This window comes from Leopardus geoffroyi, chromosome B2, assembly GCF_018350155.1.
Source record: "Leopardus geoffroyi isolate Oge1 chromosome B2, O.geoffroyi_Oge1_pat1.0, whole genome shotgun sequence".
Lineage (NCBI taxonomy): Eukaryota > Metazoa > Chordata > Mammalia > Carnivora > Felidae > Leopardus > Leopardus geoffroyi.
This window is the reverse complement of record NC_059332.1, coordinates 13,641,418-13,660,929: the sequence shown is the minus strand read 5'-3', so window position 1 is coordinate 13,660,929 and position 19,512 is coordinate 13,641,418. Positions and strand designations below refer to the sequence as shown.

The window sequence follows — 19,512 nt, the reverse complement described above, 5'->3', positions numbered from 1 at the left end:
CTGTTATTAGGTCTTACCTTCTTAAATTTTAAGTACCTAGTTACTTCCCAGACAATGGGAAGAGGAAGAAACAATGAAGTCAGGGAGAGTAGAGATTTAAAAAAAAAAAAAGAAAAAAAAGACACAGATGACTATGTACACTCCCATGTGGGAGGCGTCAGAGCTGGGGATGTTAAGGATGACCAGTATCCATACATGACCCCCCCCCAAGCTGTGTCTCTGGCCAGTTATTTTGGGTCTTGTGGTTCCTGCTTTCTTTCTTACCTTTTCTCAGAAGTACCGGACCGTACTTCAGTTCTGTGTTGGGTGCTTTTGATTACTGAGGGCTCTAAAAGCCAAGCCTCAGTAGAAAGAAGAGGAAAAAAGCCAAATAGTCATCCCTTAAATATCCTTTAATTGACTATATGACTTATGCGGCAGTGGGATACATGACAAACAGTTGTTGAACATTCTGGGGATATACTGCACCAGAGAGAACCAAATGAGGGTCTGCTCTGTGGGCTCTTACAGAGCAGGATAGGATTGGAGAGGGATTTTCCATCCCTGTGACTTCTACAGGGAATTGTATCCTGAGGTTTTTCCAGTGGGCTAGCATGCCCCATCCCCAGATACCCCAGGATTCCTGGATGACCTTCTGTTGAGACCTTATGAGGAACTAGTTCTGATCTTGGTTAAGAACCATACCTGCATAAGCCTCAGTTTGCTTATCTGCAAAGTGGGGGATTATGCTAGATTGTCTCTAAGGCCCAACTTGGAATACTGATTTTAAAGTCATGGATAGCAAGTAGAAATTAGGAAAGACCATCATCTACCTTCTGATAATTTTTGTTTGTTTAAAAGCGAGGGAGGTAAGTAAGCCTTGGTGATTTAGGAAACGGGAGATTGCCATCGTGGAAGGAATAATCACCAGATCTGGGCAATTGTCCGTGAGCAAAGCTAGCGTCTGCTTTCAGGGTTTTTGTGAGGTCTAAGTAATAAGCTAACGTGTGTAAAGCCCAGAAGGGGCTCTTTCAGTGGTTAAACAACAACTAACTGAAAGTAATAGGAAGGGGCATTCTCTTCCTGGCTCCCTTGGGTGAATCGGGGGTAAAACTAAACGGCATGTGGGTTCTTTGATGGCATGCCACCGTCTTTTTTTTTGCCCCCTCCGTTGGAAAGGCATAAAGTCTAGTGTGGGATGGTGTTCAGAGCACGTGTTTCGGACATTATAATCGCCAGATGAAGTTCAAAAGCTTCAACAGAAGGGACTTTTAAAATCAAATAGCTTTATGACAAATGAAGGAAGATGCATGCTCCAGTTATCGGGGCCAGGGGAGCTGGCCAGCCTTGCTGGATTCTTGCCTCTCCACCCCCCACCCCCCCCAGCTGCCAGGCCGCAGAGCCTGTTTTGTGACAGATCCTCAAGAAACAATGAGGAGAAACAGCTTCTGTGTTATTAGATTAGATGAATTTACGTGCGTGGAGGAGGGCCCTCCGCGGGCTGGGGGTGGGGAGGGCAGCGGTGGTCATCACAGAAGTAATAAAGCACCCTGGTAGCCGGAATTGGAGGGAGGAGGGGAGGGCAGGCTGGAGGAGGAGCAATGTGGAGGGAGATTTCTGCAGTCTGTCTGGATCGCTGCCCAGGTTTCCCAGCCAAAAAAACAAATAAAAATAAATAAAAGGCAAGTGCTGAATGACACAGATTAGGATATTAAAAAGGGATGCCATTGAAAATGTGCCACGGACCCCCTGCTGTCCACGGGGGTGCAGTGTGTGCATGGCGGGGGCGGTCTGACAGACTGGGCACAGAAGTGTGGACAATTACACTGACCGCCCCATCAAATGTGTCCCGTCTCCCCCACCCCCCCCCCCCACCCCCATGTCAGAAATCCTCAAATAAGGAATTGTCTGCATTGCAGATTGGGGAAATTGCCGGATGGAGAAAAGCTAGTCGCTCTTTTCCTTTTTTTCCCCCCTCAATTTATCAGGAGGGGGAGAAAGCGCCCCAGACCCCTCCTCTTCGGCGTTGGGTTCCCTCCCCTGCACATAAATAACCTTCCCTCCCCGGCACCTCCCCTCCCCCCCGGCCCAGGGCTGTGCGGCCGTCCTATTGCCGCGCGGAATCTGCACTGCCGGAATCTGCACTGCCGCCTGCTTATTACGTACAGGGGTGGATTGTTGACAAGTGCTCTGGAGCCGCGCTCGCCGCGCTCGCCCTCCCTCCCCCCTCCTCCCTCCCTCCCTCCCTCCCTCTGTCCTTCTTCCTCTCTGTCTCTCTGCAATGATCCGGCTCTGAGGAGGATGGCTGCTCCACGGGTCTGTCAGGTGCAGTTTTTGGTGGCTTATCTTGAGGAACCTGGGATAGAAGGTCTGTTCCTATAAATAAAATAAAAACCAAATAGCTCTAGGTTTGTTTCAGGCTGCTATGGCTTTTGTTGGAGAAATAGGCCTTTTGTGGTTTTTTTCCCTGCTGGGGTCCTGATTAAATCCATTATGGATGGCAAGGTGCTAGATGTATATGTATAGGAGTATGTAAAAAGTGTTGCAATTGCTTAATATTAATATTCTTTTAGCTGTGATCTCCTCCCTGGGGGCAATGGTGGCTCCTGCAAAGGCACTGTGGAAATTTACAAGAGAGAATTAATGTCGTTCTTAAAGCATTCAGCTCTGTTGACCATTTTGGACAAATCTGCAGTTTTAGCCAGGCTTGTATGAATTTAGACGTTTCTCTGGGGACTGAACGCCATCCAGCTATGGCTGGTCCCTTTATTTTATTGCCAGTTTATGTGATCATTTCCCAGCATTTAAAAATAGATGTTTGATTAAAGTTAATTAGTTTTTCCTCACCATGGCTTTGGTTTCCTTCATCAACAGCATGCATGGTGTTGTTTCCCTTAATACTTTGTTTCTCTGTCTCTTGTCTTCCTTCCTTGAAAGATGGAGGAAACTGAGGCATGTAAATAGATGCTGAGTGATTCTAGGTCAGCCCTTAAAGCTTTGAACCCCGAGTGCTGTCGCTGTTTCTCCCATATTTCGTGCATTAGTCTGTGCATTACTAGACATAAACACAGATGAATTTTAGGAGCCATCAATTTTAGGTGCCTCAGATCTTTGCAGATTCTGTGGCCGTGTTCCTAGAGTTCTGCTTTCTGTGTTGCTTCCATTAGGTTTCAGTAGGAGAAAGAATGTTGGTCTGGGAGGGAGTAGGCCTCTCTGAACTTGCTTGCTGTCAGCAGTTTTAAAATTTCTATTTTTTTTTTTTTTTTTAAATTTCGAGTAGCCCACTTAATCCTTTTTTTATTATGTTCATCTGAAAAGTAGGTGTGCAGTTTGATTTGTGAGTGAGGTAATGAGGTCACGGGGAAACTCCTGCCCCTCCCAGTCTTGCTGGAGAACTTCTGTGGGGTTCATTTTTGTTGTGTTAGGGAGTAAAAGCAGCCGGAGAGGTCTTAGGGTTAAGGGTGTGGCTCTTATCTACAGATCGTGATGTCAAGACAAAGTATTTGGGAGTTGTGCCTGGTTATCGGCACAAACTAGTAACTTTATGGGATTTGTTGATTTGCATTGAAGCCAGCTTTGTGTAACTTTGTAGAGACTTGTTAATATTTGAGAGCCCGTTTTGTTTGGTAACCCACCTGTGGGGTAAATGCAGTTGGTGATCTTCAGCTTGAAAGATAAATACACACGCGTATGGTAATTACTTAAAGGTAGAATATCCCTGGCTATCCAGGAACATACTGTATATGGATATGGATATCTCCGTTTTGAGAAGTGCAAGTTACATGATTCAGGAAAAATCGGATTTTTTGGCATGTCCGGTTATCTGAACGTAAAACTTTGAACGTGTTGGTCTCATTAACCGATCGAAAAGAGTATCTCTAAAAATGCCCTGTGTTTACCTCTCCTGTGTATTGACTCTTAAGTTCCATGCTCTGCAGTGATGCCATTGTTCTATAGCGCTGTCTGCACGCCGGCCTAAATCCAACATCCTCTCTAATCACTTTTCCTCCACATGTGGAAGGCGGTTTTCCACCTCCAGGGTGTTCGGTCCTGGGTCGTTTGTACAGCAGAACCCTTTTACTCAGCCGATAGAAGCTGGAGTTGCGTGTCCTCGGGGATTCCAAGGATTCACGCTCTGGATGGACAGTTACACTAGGTCGCCTGGTGGGCATGTTTTGCCTGGTTTGCCCGCGTAAAATCAATAAGGTATCGGGCTGGGGCTTGGACCCAGAGGAGTTAAGGCCCGGGATGGAGGAGTAATTGACGACTGCATGCACAAGTGGGGAGTGCGTCTTTCTCATTGTGGAGAAACGTGGATGTTTCTATTTCGGCAATTATTACTATTATTGAAGATCCTCTACCTGTTGTGACGTTCTAACATCCGTGGCCTAAACAAGCAAGGGGGTTGTTCCAAAACGCACAGTACACCTTGCTCGCCATTGTCATCCTCGGCGTTCCAATAGCTGCCCAGGCTGGTCCAGAAATCTCTCCTAGAGACCACAGATCCTTCCCACCGAGTGATTTTTGTATCCAAGTCCGACCGTGGCTCTCTGGCGGTGGTTGTTGGAGCCTCTCCACGAGGGTTGTTTTCTTTCTTCTGGTGACTGCTGGGTCAGGACTTGGGAAGGAGAAGTCTTTTGTCTCCAGATGAGCTCTGGTGGCGCTCACCCGTTTGGGGTCTAGACCGCCAGAATAGGGCCTGTTTTTGTGCTAAGCAGCCATGCGCTCACCCTTCCTGGGTGTGCAGGTGCCCTGTCTGCTGGCCTGCTCCTTTGTGCCTTAAGGTGAGGGGTTGCCCTCTGGGCTCAAGGGTTCTGTCTCTCTTCCCCGCTTGTCTGTCTGCAGTTTAGGCATCTGCTGAAATCTGAAAAAGGAAGAAAGGATAGAAGCAGACATCTTCTTTGCCTATCCGGTGGCCCACCTTCTCCATGTTAATTGTTACTGTATCTGTTTTCTGTTTTTTTTTTTTTGTTTGTTTGTTTTTTTTTTTTTTGTTTCTGTTTTTGTTTCTGGTTTGTTTGTTTTTTTTTTTGTTTTTTTTTTTGTTTTTGTTTTTTTTTTTGCTAACCTCTTTTTCAAAATCTTGAGCCTGCAAAGGAGGTTCAGATAGTCCAGGAAGGTTTTGTAGGGCAAGAGTAGTGGTGGTAAAGGGCTCCTGTGGGATTTATCTGTCTATTTACTTGTTGGGTGTTAAACTAACAAAAACTTGTGTTGTCTCTTTATCTTGGGGCTCTCGTGAGGGGTCATTGGGGTTATTTTTGGATTGCATTTTCTTGGTTGGAATGGGAAATCTCCATAGCTGACAAAGGGGAGCCCTATCTGCCCACGGGCCAGTCTCCTGAGGGAAGGGATGATTATTTTCCACAAGCCGAGGTGTTAAACCACTTTCATTTGTGCTTCGTTGACCATGAGTGTGGCAGTGACACCATGCCTCCCGACTGTCATTTGCTCTCACCCACCTCAGCGTTTTGATGTGGTGAGGATGTCCGTGGACCAGCCTGGGCTTGGCTTGGCACACCTCTGCGCTGCCCGCCCCGTTCCATGGAACCCTAACATCCATCCAAACGCTTAGCTGCTGACCCAAGTGTATAGGGTTGGGTTTAAAGTCCGAATTCCTGTTGAATCTGCAAAGCTGGCCCAAGCCAGATTTTCCCTGGCACCCCAAAGCAAAAAGCAAACCAGTTTGATTTTTTTTCTTTGAAAATTTGGGTGAAAAACAGACTTTAGTTTTCATTAGTAATGACATTAGATTGTGCACTCTGAATATCTCAGGGAGGGTCCTACTTTGACCAGGGGATTCTTTTTCTAATTTTTCTCTCACCTCAAAGTGTGCCAGCCATCCCCATCCCCCAACACACACACACACACACACACACACACACACACAGGCACGCACGCGCGCGCGCTGCAGCTGAAAATGAAAGCTCTCTTTGGATGCTTGACTGTTTAATATGTAATGTGATACCTTGTCTCGCAGTGACAGGGTGACAGACGGGCATTGGGCTGTATAATACAGAATTACCTTTTGTGCATCTCTTCTACAACAAAGCCCAATACATGGCCTCTCCCTAATATGCTAATATGTTTGGTGTGCTCCAGATGTTTTGGAAGCTAGGGAACAGCTCCAAAGGTCTCCTTATTTTCTCCCCCCTCACTTTAACCCATCTTTAGGCACTGCTTTTTGTGAAACAGAGGCATTCGATTTTCCTTTGGTTTTGTATTTTGTTATGTACGTGCAGCTAACGGGATGGCTGGTGAAACTTCTTTGTGTCTAAGACATAAAATCATAAGGGCTGCGCATTTTAAGGCTCCCCCCACCCCCCGCCGCCCCCCATGTTAGCAAAGGATTCCCATCTCTTTCTGCGCTGGTGTTCTAAAATCTATAGCTCTCCTCAGTTGTTTAAGCTGGAGTTCTTGAGCTAATGGGCTTTGGCCTTGTTTGTGTTTGGATTTTCGCACCCCACTGTGTTCAGGCAAGAGGGAGCTCCTACTTGTACATCTCCAGCTGTCCAAAGGACAGGATTTCTTCTTAACCCTCTGCTGATGCTGTCCCAGGCATAGAAAAGAAGCCAGTTTTGGTGTCTTGCCTTGAAAGCCTTTTCATTTCTTGCTAATTTGGGAGATAGGCTGAAAAGCTCCGGAATTTGATGGCTCCATTCTGTCACACTCGATTCTTTGGGGTTCTCAGCGTGTGAGAACGGACGCTGCGGTCATGGTGGCCGAGTGGTCTCAGGCCTGTGACCTGCCCCTCCTGTCAGCTGCTGGTGGCTAGCCAGGGTTGCAGGCGGTCCCCAAGCGGCCTTCCCTTGCGGTGGTTTGGAATTTTCAGCTCATATTTATTGCTTTTGTGAAAGACAATAGACGTGGTTTAATTTAAGTTCAACCTACTGAATATTAATCGAGGAGAACACGTGCTAATATGGGGAGAAGGGAATCTTTGGGCCATTCAATTTCCTCTGTTTAACCTCCTCTCCCAGTGAAGGTATGGGTTTGTTGGAGGGGAGGGGTTGGGGAAAATAAAATCATTTGGTGTCTTTGAAGGAGGGGATGCTGTTTTTGTTGTTTCTCATCAGCTAAAAATAATAATTCAAAACATTGACGGCAGGGCTTTGTTAGGGAGAAGCAAAGGCGGTGCGCGTTAGCTTGCCTAATGTTCTGATAATGGCTCTTCTGCCCTGTGAAATTGTATTGCATCTTGCTGACCTAGCTCTTGTGGACTGGGCAGGAAGTATGATTTGGATTAAAACACTTAAATGAAATGGGGTGGCCACTACACCAGAGGTGTGACAGTAGGTGGGGGTTGGGGAACACAAAAGAAACCCAGGTCTGTCCAGCCGTGTAGACCGCTTAACTAAAAATAAATCTTCGCTGTACAGGACGGGAAGACTGAAATTGAAAGTCGGTTGTGTGCAGCACAAATTGGTCTTGGCCCTTCAGAAGGCCGTGAAAAGCCGAGCTGCTTCCATTTGCATTGACAGGCAATCAGTTCCCGCTGTACGGGCCCCAGTTTCCCTGATCAGGAAAGCGAGTCAGACTTCTGTCTCTGAAATGGGTGTGAAATTTCATAATCCGGTTCCTCTGACTTTGCACTTGTCCGACTTTTGGAGGGGAGAAAAACATCCTGTGCCTTTTTACATTTACTTCTTTGTAAGCTTTTTTCCCCTTGAGAGAGAGGGAGAAAGGGATAGAAAGACTCCTCAGCGGCCCCCGCAGTGCCAGAGTGGAGCCAGACAGATCTCACGAACCACGAGATCATGACCTGAGCTGAAGCCAAGAGTCGGACGCTTAACCGACTGAGCCACCCAGGCGCCCCTGAATGCTCTTCCTCCCCCACCAGAGTGCTACTTTTTTTCCCTCAGTATTATTTGCCATTGGCCCACTCTTTGAGCTTTGTGCGAAGTTGTGTAAAGAACCTTCTTTCCCTTCGCAAAAATCCCCGATGAAAGGTGGAAGAATGGCCCAACAGAACTGTGGGGTTGGACGCCTTACTTTGATTTGTGTCGTGATAGGTTGTGCAGTCCTCTTCGGTTTCCTCCCCTCTGGTTCACACTTGCACAGAGCCTTACAGTGGCTCAGGCCCCTCGGTCTTCTGGTGTGAACCTTGCTTTCCCCTACAATAGTGGTTCTCAAAATGTGGGCTGCAGACCAGCCAAGGCAGCAAGCATCAGCATCCTGTGGGGACTTGTGAGAATAGGGACAGGCTGGGGGCCAGGCCCCGGGACTCTGTTTGGAAACGGGATTCTGATTCATGGTCGAGTTTGAGAATCAGGTGTATAATCTGCCGAGGTGATTATCGTCAGAGGGGCGGGAATATAGCTGTCATTGAACTTTTCTCTAAGTCATTCACTCCCTCACTAGCTGCTTACTCGTGCAGCAAATACGGAAGATCTTGTTCTGTACCGAACTGCACGGTCTGCCCCTGCCTCACCTGACCGCATGTAGCCCTCACTTGTTTCCCCCTTGATCCAAATACAGCTTCAAAACATCCCTTCTTCTTCCTCCTCCTTGACCAGCACCACCACCACCACCACCTGTCTTTGGCTTTTGTTTTCAGGTCTATTGCACATTCCAGGTTGGTATTCCTTGGTGTGGTGGCTGGAAGCTTGCTTTCTGTCCCCATTGATTCATCTCCACTGTCCTCCCCGTCACTTTTTTCCTTGCCCGACAAGCGCGAGGTGTCTTCTTTGCGCATCCTGACTGATCCGTGTGTGTTTGTCGGTCGACCCCCCTCACCTGTGATGATGCCTGTATCCGCAGGGCCCCGGCACATGGTAGGTGTTAAGAAAATGAACAGGTGATAAAAACTTGAAGAAAAATGACAGAAAAAAGAAAATGAATGGATGAATTTCCATTCCGTCCCTCCCTCTCTTTATTTTCCTTCGTGGACTTTAGGGCCATTGAAAAATAGGAGCTCCACCAAGAGTAAGCTTATATTTAAGAGGCCTCTCTTCTATTAATTTTACACGCGGTTCTGTAATTGAGAGTTTTTGTTTTGAATTTCCTGTCCTTTTCAAGTGTGGTCATTCACCCACCTCCACTTTACAAATAGGACGGGTATCCCTGGATCAGTTTCTTAATTTCTGAGTATTGTCTGTATTCATACTACTGTTTTCAGTAGTCTTGCTCCCCACCCTGGGACCTTACTAAGGTGCTCTTTATGTAGTGTAGTTTTATGTAGTTAATACCTATGTTTTGTGTGTAGATTTAGTGTTTTAGAGCCTCATTAATTAATCTAAAGGCGGGGAAGATTAATTTTCATATATTTGACCGCCCTCCCCCCCTCCCCCCGAGAATATATCCCCAAATATTTCAAAAATTTATATAAAATTGTTGAATGTTCAGCTTTCAGTTGACTTAAAATTAAAAATGATTTCCTTCTCTGGGGCGCTTGGGTGGCTCAGTTGGTTAAACGTCCGTCTTCAGCTCAGGTCACTATCTCCTGGTTCATGAGTTCAAGTCCCACATCGGGCTCTCAGTGCAGAGCCCGCTTCAGATCCTTTGTCCCCACGTCTCTCTGCCCCTCCCCCATGCACGTTCTCTCTGTCTCTCTGTGTCTCTGTCTCTCTCAAAAATAAATACTAAAAATAAATAAATAAATAAATAAATAAATAAATAAATAAATACTAAAAAAAAAAAAAAATAAGGCATCTGACTCTTGATTCCAGCTTTGGTCATGATCTCTGCATGCTTGGGATTCTCTCTCTCCTTCTCCCTCTTCCCCTCCCTTGCTTGCACTTGTATACTCTTTCTAAATAAATAAATAAACTTAAAAAACAAATGGTTTCTATCTCCACACTAGCTGTATTTCAGATGCTCAATACCTACATGTGACCAGTGGCCACAGGAGTGGATAGCACGGACCATATTTCTGCCCTTCGACTCCTAGACATCCATATAATTAACGTCTCCTCTTTGCCTCCCAGCGCAAACTTCCCAAATTTCTTCCTCTTCGGGGGAGGTTGTGTACGTTTTCGTTTCCATATTGCAGCCCAGCCTCCCACAGCTGCCATGGGATTTATATTTATTGCATCGTATTAGATTGCCAACCGTAGAATATTACTCATTCTCCGAAATGATGTGAAAATAGATAACAAGGGAAGTGTATGCACACACAGGGTTTTGTTGCAATGTACTACCTTCTTTCAGACGACGTTCCCAAATCTGTAGAATCCTGCATTCTGTATAGTGTTGAGTGCCACGAATAGGAACCACCCTTATGTGTTTGACCCGAAAAGGGATTTAATACAGGGAACTAAGTACTTACAAAAAATTGGTGGAAGGGTTGGAAGATCAAAAATCAAGGGGCCACACTGTACTTTTTTTGGCCTTGCTTAAAAGCCAAACACTGATTCCCAGCTGCTGATGCCCATGAGGCTGGTGCCTAGATCGTGAAATTGGGGGCCAGTCACTGTGGACATTTGTGTTGGGGCAAGCTTCCCATTGCTAGGACTTAAGTCGTGTCCAGAACCCGAGATGCAGGAACATCTGCATGCTAGAAGACTGGTCAGGCTTTTTTTACTCAGCTGTCACCCGTTAGTGTGGCTTTAGTGCAGCTTTAGTGCTTATTAAAATACTTCAGTATCCCTTGGCACGGCCCCTTCCCTGTGACCTTTCTCCAGTTCAGTTATTAAAAGCACATCACAGGGGCCCCTGGGTGTCTCAGTCAGTTAAGTGTCCAACTTCAGCTCAGGTCATGATTTCACAGTTCGTGAGTTCAAGTCCCACGTCGGGCTCTGTGCTGACAGCTCAGAGCCTGGAACCTGCTTCAGATCCTGTGTCTCCCTCCCCCTCTCTCTGCCCCTCATTTGTTCATATCCATTCTCTCTCTCTCTCTCTCTCTCTCTCTCAAAAATAAATATTAAAAAAAATTGAAAAAAAGAAATCACATCCTTGGGTGGTCACAACACTCCCTCTTCTGCATGGTGTCCTATATGCAGTTCTAGAGAATCTTTATCCTTTGAGACCATCAAAGGTAAATGTGACTGTCTCCCGTAATGGACTACTAGGAAGATGAAGTTGTGTAGTAGGATTTCTAGTTAATAACCTAAGCTGTGGCTCCAAAATACTGATGCGTTTGCTTGTGTGGTTCCTGAAGGCCATTCCAGAAAGGATTTCAGTGTTTCTGACAGTATGTCTTCAGCCCTTTGAAGGAAAACTAGTTCAACTCGGTAACACACGAGGTGCCTTTCTTTCCACCACCCACCCCAGCCTCAAAAGATGTTTATGTATTTTGAAAAGAACCCTGCAGTATACTGTGTTACAGAACTCTGCTTGGATTTCTTACTGTTGAAACTACTTCCTGGGCCTAAAGTAGGATGAAGTGTCCCACTCAGAAGGGACCTGTACCCTTTTCTTTTAAAAAAAAATTTTTTAAAAACGTGTTTATTTTTGAGACATAAGAGTTTGAGCGGGGGGAGGGGCAGAGAGAGAGAGAGAGAGAGAGAGAGAGAGAGAGAGACAGAATCCGAAGCCGGCTCCAGGCTCTGCCCTGTCAGCACAGAGCCCTACCCGGGGCTCGAACCCAGGAACCACGAGCTCATGACCTGAGCTGAAGTCGGACACTCAACCGACTGAGCCCCACCCCCCCAGGTGCCCCAGGACTTGTACCTTTTAATCCTGTTCTTCCCAAATTCTGGTCTGTCCTCATCAGCCGTTGTGTGAGGGGTAACTGTGGTAAAGCGCTGCTTCCTGATGTCATGTGTTTTAAGTGTTTGTCCCCTTTTCTCACCTGTAGGGCTCCTTGGTCATGGCCAGTCTAAGGGATTAGGACCAGCATCAGAACAGTCAGAGAATGAGAAGGACGATGCATCCCAGGTGTCCTCAACTAGCAACGATGTTAGTTCTTCAGATTTTGAAGAAGGGCCGTCGAGGAAAAGGTTAGTACCCAAGGCTGAAAATGCTGACGCCTTAAACCAGGGACCTCAAACCAGGCGCCAGGTTTTCCCACAGGGAACGCACTCGGGCCCCCTCACCCTGCCTCCTGGTTTTCTCAGAGGAGCCAGGGTTCTGGATGTGTCACAGCCCATGTCCTGGTTTCTAAGTATTGTCCACCAATTGTCATGAAAAACGAACACACTTCAGCAAATGATCTGGGCCTCACAGAACCTCTTCTTGGCCTGAGAATTGGCTCTGAGGGTCTACCGACTTGTAATTCTTGTCTTCACTGATCCTTTTCATCGACTCTCCCGTTCGTGGAGTCCATTCAATGCTATTTCTTTTTGCCATGTCTGAGGAGAGCCGTTCCTAACCGCGTGAAGAACGAAATGCGGTGTTTCTGAAAATTTTCTCCCTCCTCAGGAAAGCAGAACGGCTTGGTGTTCAACTCTGTCCGCAGTGGCGGAATCATTCATGAAACTTTTAATTTACCAGGTTTTTATTTTTTATTTTTTTTTAATTTAAGGACTTTCCTGAATAATAAGCTTGTGAGAGTTTGATAGGGAAGTTGGCTATGAGAGCTTGATAAGCTTGTGGTTTCCTGGTCAAACAGCAGCAGTGACATTATATAATGCTTTGAGTCCGGTGTTTCAAAATCCCCTTGCTGGGCACCTGCCTTATTTCATTCCTCATGTGTTGTGTTGTGTACCCCCCCCCCCCCCACCCCCTTTAGAATTTATATTTCATTTTCTTTCTTTCTTTCTTTCTTTCTTTCTTTCTTTTCTTTCTTTCTTTCTTTTCTTTCTTTCTTTCTTTCTTTCTTTCTTTCTTTCTTTCTTTCTTCCTTCCTTCCTTCCTTCCTTCCTTCCTTCCTTCCTTCCTTCCTTCCTTTCATTTTTTCTTTCTTTCTTTCTTCCTATTCTCATACTTGTGATTTTCCTGGATGACTCGATTAAGGACTTTTTCCTAGAACTTCCGTCGTGTGAGAGGTTGGGGAAAGGGGGGAAAAAATCCCCTTTGTCTGGTTGCCTCTGTTTTACTCTTTCTACAGAATTCTAAATTACCTTTCGGAAACGATCTAGATGCGTGTATCTAACAAAGAACTGAACAGAGTGGAAATTCAGAGGAAAGGAATGGATTGGCCATGGGTTAGGTATTCCAAATCCTTAACAGAACTGGACTTTGGTCTGAACGTTGACGTGATCGCTCAGTCTTCTTGTATTTGCCTCCATCGTGCAGTGTCTTCGTTCGGAAAACCCGTGTTGCATTTTCTCTTAATTCTTGGCACTGCGTCTGAGAAGAGGTCCCAGATTTGTTATTAGTACACTCAGCAAGCATATGTAAGAAGTTTCTCTGCCAGTGTATTGGGCCTTGCAAGTTACTTACTCTCTTTACAGACCCTTGGGTGAGTGTCTCAGCGACAAGCCTATTACATTTCAGATACTGGGCCACAAACACTCTCGCTCTGCCCCAGTTTGAGAAATGCATCCTCACAAGAGAGGGAATTCGAGAATGTGTGTTATAAATCCCCTCAGTAAATATATTGGAACGTGTAATGATATTATCCATGCTTGCAAACATGGGTGGGTGGTCATGCATCTGGCATCTTTCATCACTGTTTGGGGAGCAGAATTCTATGAGTGGGGTTGGAAATGTCAGTCCCCGGTCCTTTAGCCGCATGGCTGTCAATCACTCTCACCTCCAGAAAGATCCTGCCAGCATGGAGGGGTGGTGCCCGAGATCAGTCGGTTTCATTCTCTTGGTCGAAGGGGGTCGCTGGCCCTTTGTCCTTGACCCCAGCGCCTTTCTCTGGTGCTGTTGGCCTCCTCTTTGCACGGTGCTGTGTAGTAGCTGTGCAGCAGCTGTATGCAAATCAGTCCTTTTAACTTTTGTTCTCCAGGACAGTGGAAAAGAGAAATTTTGTTCAGGGTGAATCTCAGGAAAACGTGACCATCGCTAATCTGCTTTAATTAGTGTGCCAAGTAACTCGTTTTATGGGATTAAGGATTCATAGCTGCATTTCATTTGGTTATAATCACACTCTACTTAGTGAAATCCATCAGGGACATAATGTAGGTTATGGTTTGACAGGTTAGGTTAGATTTCGGGCTGGTCTGGGGTGGTCTGGATTTTGACAGGAGGTGGGGGGGGGGCTTTGTAGTTTACCAATAAATAGGTGGCGTAGTTAGGGCTAAAATTTCTTGCAGGGTTGTAGGGTACGTCGCAAATACAAAATAATAATGCTTTCTGGCTTTCAAAGAGCTCGTTTGTTTTGATCTCCACTTCATTGGTATTTGGCATGAACCATGCCTTCCGAGACACATCGTTAGAACTGGAATCTGAATTCCTGGGGCTTTGTCAGTGCTCTGCCAGACTTCAGTGCTCAGCCTTCCTTTATCTTTCACCTATTAGACCTTTTTAAATAATCGAATAGGGTGTCGTGTAGTGTGCTGTCTCTGCTGATGACTGGTCAAGCTCAGAGTACCTGCCTAAGGTCGTTGTTTCCAAATGTCACTTGGGGCATTTGGTGGATTGTTGATTAGACGCTACTTTTTACCGTGTGTCTAACGTTCCCTGAGCCTTGTGTATATATAGTGTGTGTGTATGGTCGAGAGGAGCAAATCTTGTGATGGACCACTTGGGTTCTCTGTAGGCGTTTAGACTGTGTGGGACAACACACGGAATCCTAAACTTGGAGGGCCATGATTTATGTCTTTGCTCTGAACACAGCCTTCTCTTTGAGCATTGCTAGCCATTCTTGTACAGTTAATTGCTCTTCCTAAATACATGGTTTTTAGGATCACCACTTAATATGCCTTTTGTCTTGGGAGTGGAGGGAAGAGGGAATTTGTGTTTGAGTTTCGTAAGAAAAATTAAGATACGAAGTGTAGACTAGGCCAGCCTCAGTTAACCTTGCCTTGAGTTTCCAACCTGGAAATGAGAGCAATTCCATTTTCTGATGATGCCTGTCATGTGATTTTTCAAGTGTTCAGTGCAAACATGTCATGTGTTTACAAAGTGTTATTTAGGTACAGGAACATCTTCCCCTCCCCCCTTCCTGAGCTACATTTGGCCCTGTGTACTTGGTGCCATTGGTTTTACTGGACATTGGGGATCTTTTTGGCATACAGAAAGCAAAAGAATCCAGAGCTCTAAAGGACTTATTTTTTTCTTTATTGAGGCAAACATGAAAGGTATCCAGCCATCGGAAGGTAGTCCTCTGAAATCTTTGTCCGCTCTTTGTAAAACAAAAGCCACCCTCTCTAGAAGCCCTTTGCCTCTTTGATGGACAAGACATCCCAGCCACTGATGATCTCTGGAGGACTCTGAGCTGGTGGGAGTCCCTACCTGTTGATTTTCCTTGTCTTTTGATCATTGGGGTGGATGCCATTAAAAGATAACGCATTAATGTAGTGTTAATGTTCAGAACGGAAACATTATAGAAACTTTGAGCTTTTAATCAGCACCTTCTGATTCCGATGGTGGCCATGCCTACCTGGTTCCTTTCCCTCCCCATCCTGTTACACGGACAGTGCCTGTCCTGTTACTTTTTGCAGGGCACGCAAGTTTTACGAGAGTCAAGTGTGTCTGAGTATTTTTAGAAGCCAGAATGGACAGATTCTGTCAGTCAGGTGTGGAAAGACTCAGATGGTAATGGGAATATGGATTACTTTTTAGGAACAGTGAGGACTGGAGCTAGACTATGTGGCTTGTTGTTAGGGCCCAGCATCTATTTGTCTCGTGCCTTTGGACAGGTTCTTGTAGCATTGCTGGGCTGCAGTTTCCTTATTTGTTAAAATATCTTTTTTTTTTTTTTTTTTTTTTTTTAATGTTTATTTTTGAGACAACGTGAGAGACAGAGTGCAAGCAGCGGAGGGGCAGACAGAGGGGAGACACAGAATCCGAAGCAGGCTCCAGGCTCTGAGCTGTCAGCCCAGAGCTTGACGCGGGGCTCGGACTCCCGAACTGCGAGATCATGACCTGGAGCTGAAGTCGGACGCTCAACCGACTGAGCCACTCAGGCGCCCCTAAAATGTCTTTTTAAGAGTAGTAACCACCTCGTGGTGGTTTTGTGCACCGCACAAAGTGAATTTGTGAAGAGCCCCTAGGTATGTGATGCATACCATGTATTAGATGCTGTGTTATTAGTGATCATCGCTGAATGACACCTGAATTGTACGTGAGCATGTGCATTTATTGGGAACTTCTCAAACACGTTTTAGAGGAATTTTGATTTCTACAAACTGCGGTAATCACTGTGGTGACACTGTCACCACCATCTGTGGGCAGATGGAAGAGTGTAGGCGGGTATCTCTTCTGAAGTTCCTGAGTCACAGGAAGGGACCCTATGGCTTTTAGTGTGGATTTCCTCCACGGAGGTTCGCGTAACCAGGTTATTTGCCCGCGTGAAGCAGTCCTGAATGGGATGAGGTTCAAGGTTGCGAAGATGGGCTGTTGGTGAGCAGGTTCCGTCTCCACCATGCACCTTGCTGCCAGGGAGGCTTCTGTTTTGCTAGTACCAATGGCTAAGATCCCTGACTCACTTTGAGAGAAAACTAAGAGTCTAGTGAACTAGCCAAAAAGGGGGGGGGGGGGCAGGGGCGGGTTTCTTGTTAAAGAGCTTAGGCCATTGATAATACAAGACTCGAGTTCACAGATCGTCCCACTGCAGTGGATTGGGTTTTGAATAGGAGAATCATCTTAAGAGGGAGGATGCCATGACTTAGGTGCATTGAGTTTCTGGTTACAAATACATGTTGAAGATGGTGAGCCTTCTCCTGGGCTTTTGGAATAGGTATTCCTTTCATAGCTGAAGAGTCAGTACGGACGCGTTCCTTATTTCTGTTCTGAGTTACTTGGGTGATACAAGATACTTTTCTACCTCCAGATTTGGAAGGAGGATAGGTCCAAATGCATAGCATTCTTTCTTGGCACCATTAGGCATTGGAGTTATTCACTGTGAACATCCTGAAGAATTAGAATTTTTAAAAGTCTAAATGTTTGCTTCCCTTTAACAAAATGCATTATTAGTCCAGTTTAATTCTTAATTTTTTATTTTTTAAATGTTTATTTTTGAGAGAGCGAGTGCGAGCAGCAGGGGAGTGGCAGAGAGAGGGAGACACAGAATCCAAAGCAGTCTCCAGGCTCTGAGCTGTCAGTGCAGCGGGGCTTGAACTCACAAACTGCAAGATCATGACCTGAGCCAAGGTCGGACACTCAACTGACTGAGCCACCCACGGGCCCAAGTAGTCCAGTGTAATGTTAAAGATACTTGCCTTGCTGTTATTGCCAAGATTGAAAGCAAAACAAGCAACAAATAGCCTTAGATCTGTTCCTCTTAATCTTTGGTTTAGAGTTAGACGCTTCCACTGACCAGGGTATTACAGATGGTTTTGTTGTTATAGCCTTGAAGACTATCTTACCTAGTAGAGACGAGTACTATTAACATTTTTTAATTCTACAGCTATCTTGACTAAGGTCTAGACTCTACTTATGGGAAGTAAGGAAGGGACAAAATTGCAGAATGGAATATTATGTGGGATCTCTAATAACCACTGAAAATAATTGTGGAATTATATATAGGGTAAATGGAGATGTGTCAAGCCTGTCTGCTTTTCTTTCCTTCTTGTAGATCTGTCTTTCCAGGGTCATTTTCCTTTTGCCTGACAGGACTTTAAATATTTACTAGTCTGCTGGTGTTGGATTACTCTTCCAGCTTTAATGTAAGAATTATAGGATTATTTCCAGTTCTAAGAAGTTTACCTTCATTTTATTTTTTTAAAAATTTATTTATTTTGGGGCGCCTGGGTGGCGCAGTCGGTTAAGCGTCCGACTTCAGCCAGGTCACGATCTCGCGGTCCGTGAGTTCGAGCCCCGCGTCGGGCTCTGGGCTGATGGCTCAGAGCCTGGAGCCTGTTGCCGATTCTGTGTCTCCCTCTCTCTCTGCCCCTCCCCCGTTCATGCTCTGTCTCTCTCTGTCCCAAAAATGAATAAACGTTGAAAAAAAAAATTTTTATTTATTTTGATCGAGCGAGCTGGGGGGGGGAGTGGAATTTCAAGCAGGATCTGCACCCCCAGCGTAGAGCCTCAAGTGGGGCTGAAACTCACGAACTGTGAGATCATGACCTGAGCCGAAGTTGGACGCTCAACTGACTGAGCCACCCAGGCCCCCCAGTAATTTACCTTCATTTTAAAAAGATATTTTGCACATTATAGGATTTTAGGGTGGTGTTCCCGCCCCTGGCCCGAGGTATTTTAAAGTTAACGTCCACTGTCTCCTGTTTTGCATGGTTTCCAACAAGAAGTCTGCTGTCACTCTTATCTTTTTTTAAAACCCTCTCCAAGAAGTATCATTTTTCCCAGTCTACTTTTTAAGATTTTCTTCTTCTTAATCATACCATACCATACCATGTCCCTTGGAATAGTTTGTTTCTTGTGTTTAGAGTTCACTGAACTTCTTTGTTTTGTAAATTTTGTCGGTTTGGGAAACATCAGAGGTAGTAATTTTGTGAATATCTGTTAGTGTGTGTTCTTTTCCCCTTTAGGTTTTTCAGTTGCGCGTCTATTTGGGTTGGGCTGCTTGCTCTTTGAGGCTCTGTTCATTTCATCCCCGTTTTCGCGCCGCCCCCCCCCCCCCCCCATGTTTTACTTTAGGTAGTTTCTTTTTTTTTTTTTTTTCTTTTAATTTTTTAATGTTTATTCACACTTGAGAGAGACACAGAGACAGAGTGTGAGCGGAGAAGGGGCAGAGAGAGCTAGACACAGAATCCGAAGCCGACTCCAGGCTCTGAGCTGTCAGCACACAGGCCAACGCGGGGCTCGAACTCAGAAACTGCGAGATCATGAGCTGAGCTGAAGTCGGATGCTTAACCGACTGAGCCACCCAGGCACCCCCGTTGCTTTAGGTAGTTTCTACCCATTATCTGTAGAAGTGTATTTTTTTTTTTTTTCTTTTTAACCTCAGATTTTTATCTCTAGAAGTTAGATTTTGGTCTTTCTGAGTAATCTTCAGTGGCCCTCCTGTGCTTACTCTTTACTTTCTTGAACTCATGGAGCACAGTGACAGTAGAGGTTTTAGTACACGTGTCTGCTAATTCTATCAGCTGTGTTATTCAGGAGTCAGTTTGGTTTTGACCGATGTTTGGCCTCATTAGAGGTCATATTTTCCTGCCCTTTTGTTTGCCTGATGATTTCTTCTTGGATGTCCGGCAGCACACATTTTCCTTTGGGTTCTGTCTGGATGCGTTTGTATTTCTCTACCTGTTCTTGCGCGTTGCCCTAAGGTGTGATGAAGTTCGTAGGAAGCCGTTTGGTCCTTTTGGATCTTGGCATTTCAGCTTTGTTGCATAGAGCCAGAGCCGTGTTTTCTGTAGGGTTAAGTTCGTCCCACTGCTCAGGCTCAAGGAGTCCTTGCTGCCCCGGGAGCTAATGGTATTTGCTGTTTTGGCTAGTAGGTACAGGCACTGTTCCCGGTGCTGTGTGGGATGCGGTGACTGTTACCTCTGATTGTTTCTCGTGGTATTTTGCATTCAGTCGTTTCCTGACGAGTGCCTGCCGGTACTCTGTGAATACTTGAGGAGCCTCCAGAATTTTCTGTGTGGCCCTCTCCCTTCCAGGACTCTGCACTACAGATTCTCTTCCATACCTTGGCCTTCGCAG

General features: G+C 45.6%; 1 protein-coding gene across 8 annotated transcripts in view; it reads left to right on the top strand.

Annotated features, from left to right (window-relative positions):
• The window catches only part of JARID2 (jumonji and AT-rich interaction domain containing 2), a 275,699-nt gene that overhangs the window by 148,625 nt on the left and 107,562 nt on the right, over positions 1-19,512 (top strand). For 2 of the 8 annotated variants that reach the window (XM_045497328.1, XM_045497329.1), the window contains exon 3: positions 11,714-11,855. The exons of 5 other annotated variants lie outside the window; for them this stretch is intronic. In XM_045497328.1, the coding sequence (XP_045353284.1) occupies positions 11,714-11,855 (142 nt within the window). Of the gene's footprint in view, positions 1-2,226; positions 2,348-11,713; positions 11,856-19,512 lie in introns of those variants that run through there. One more of the 8 variants, XM_045497330.1, reaches the window with a different exon arrangement.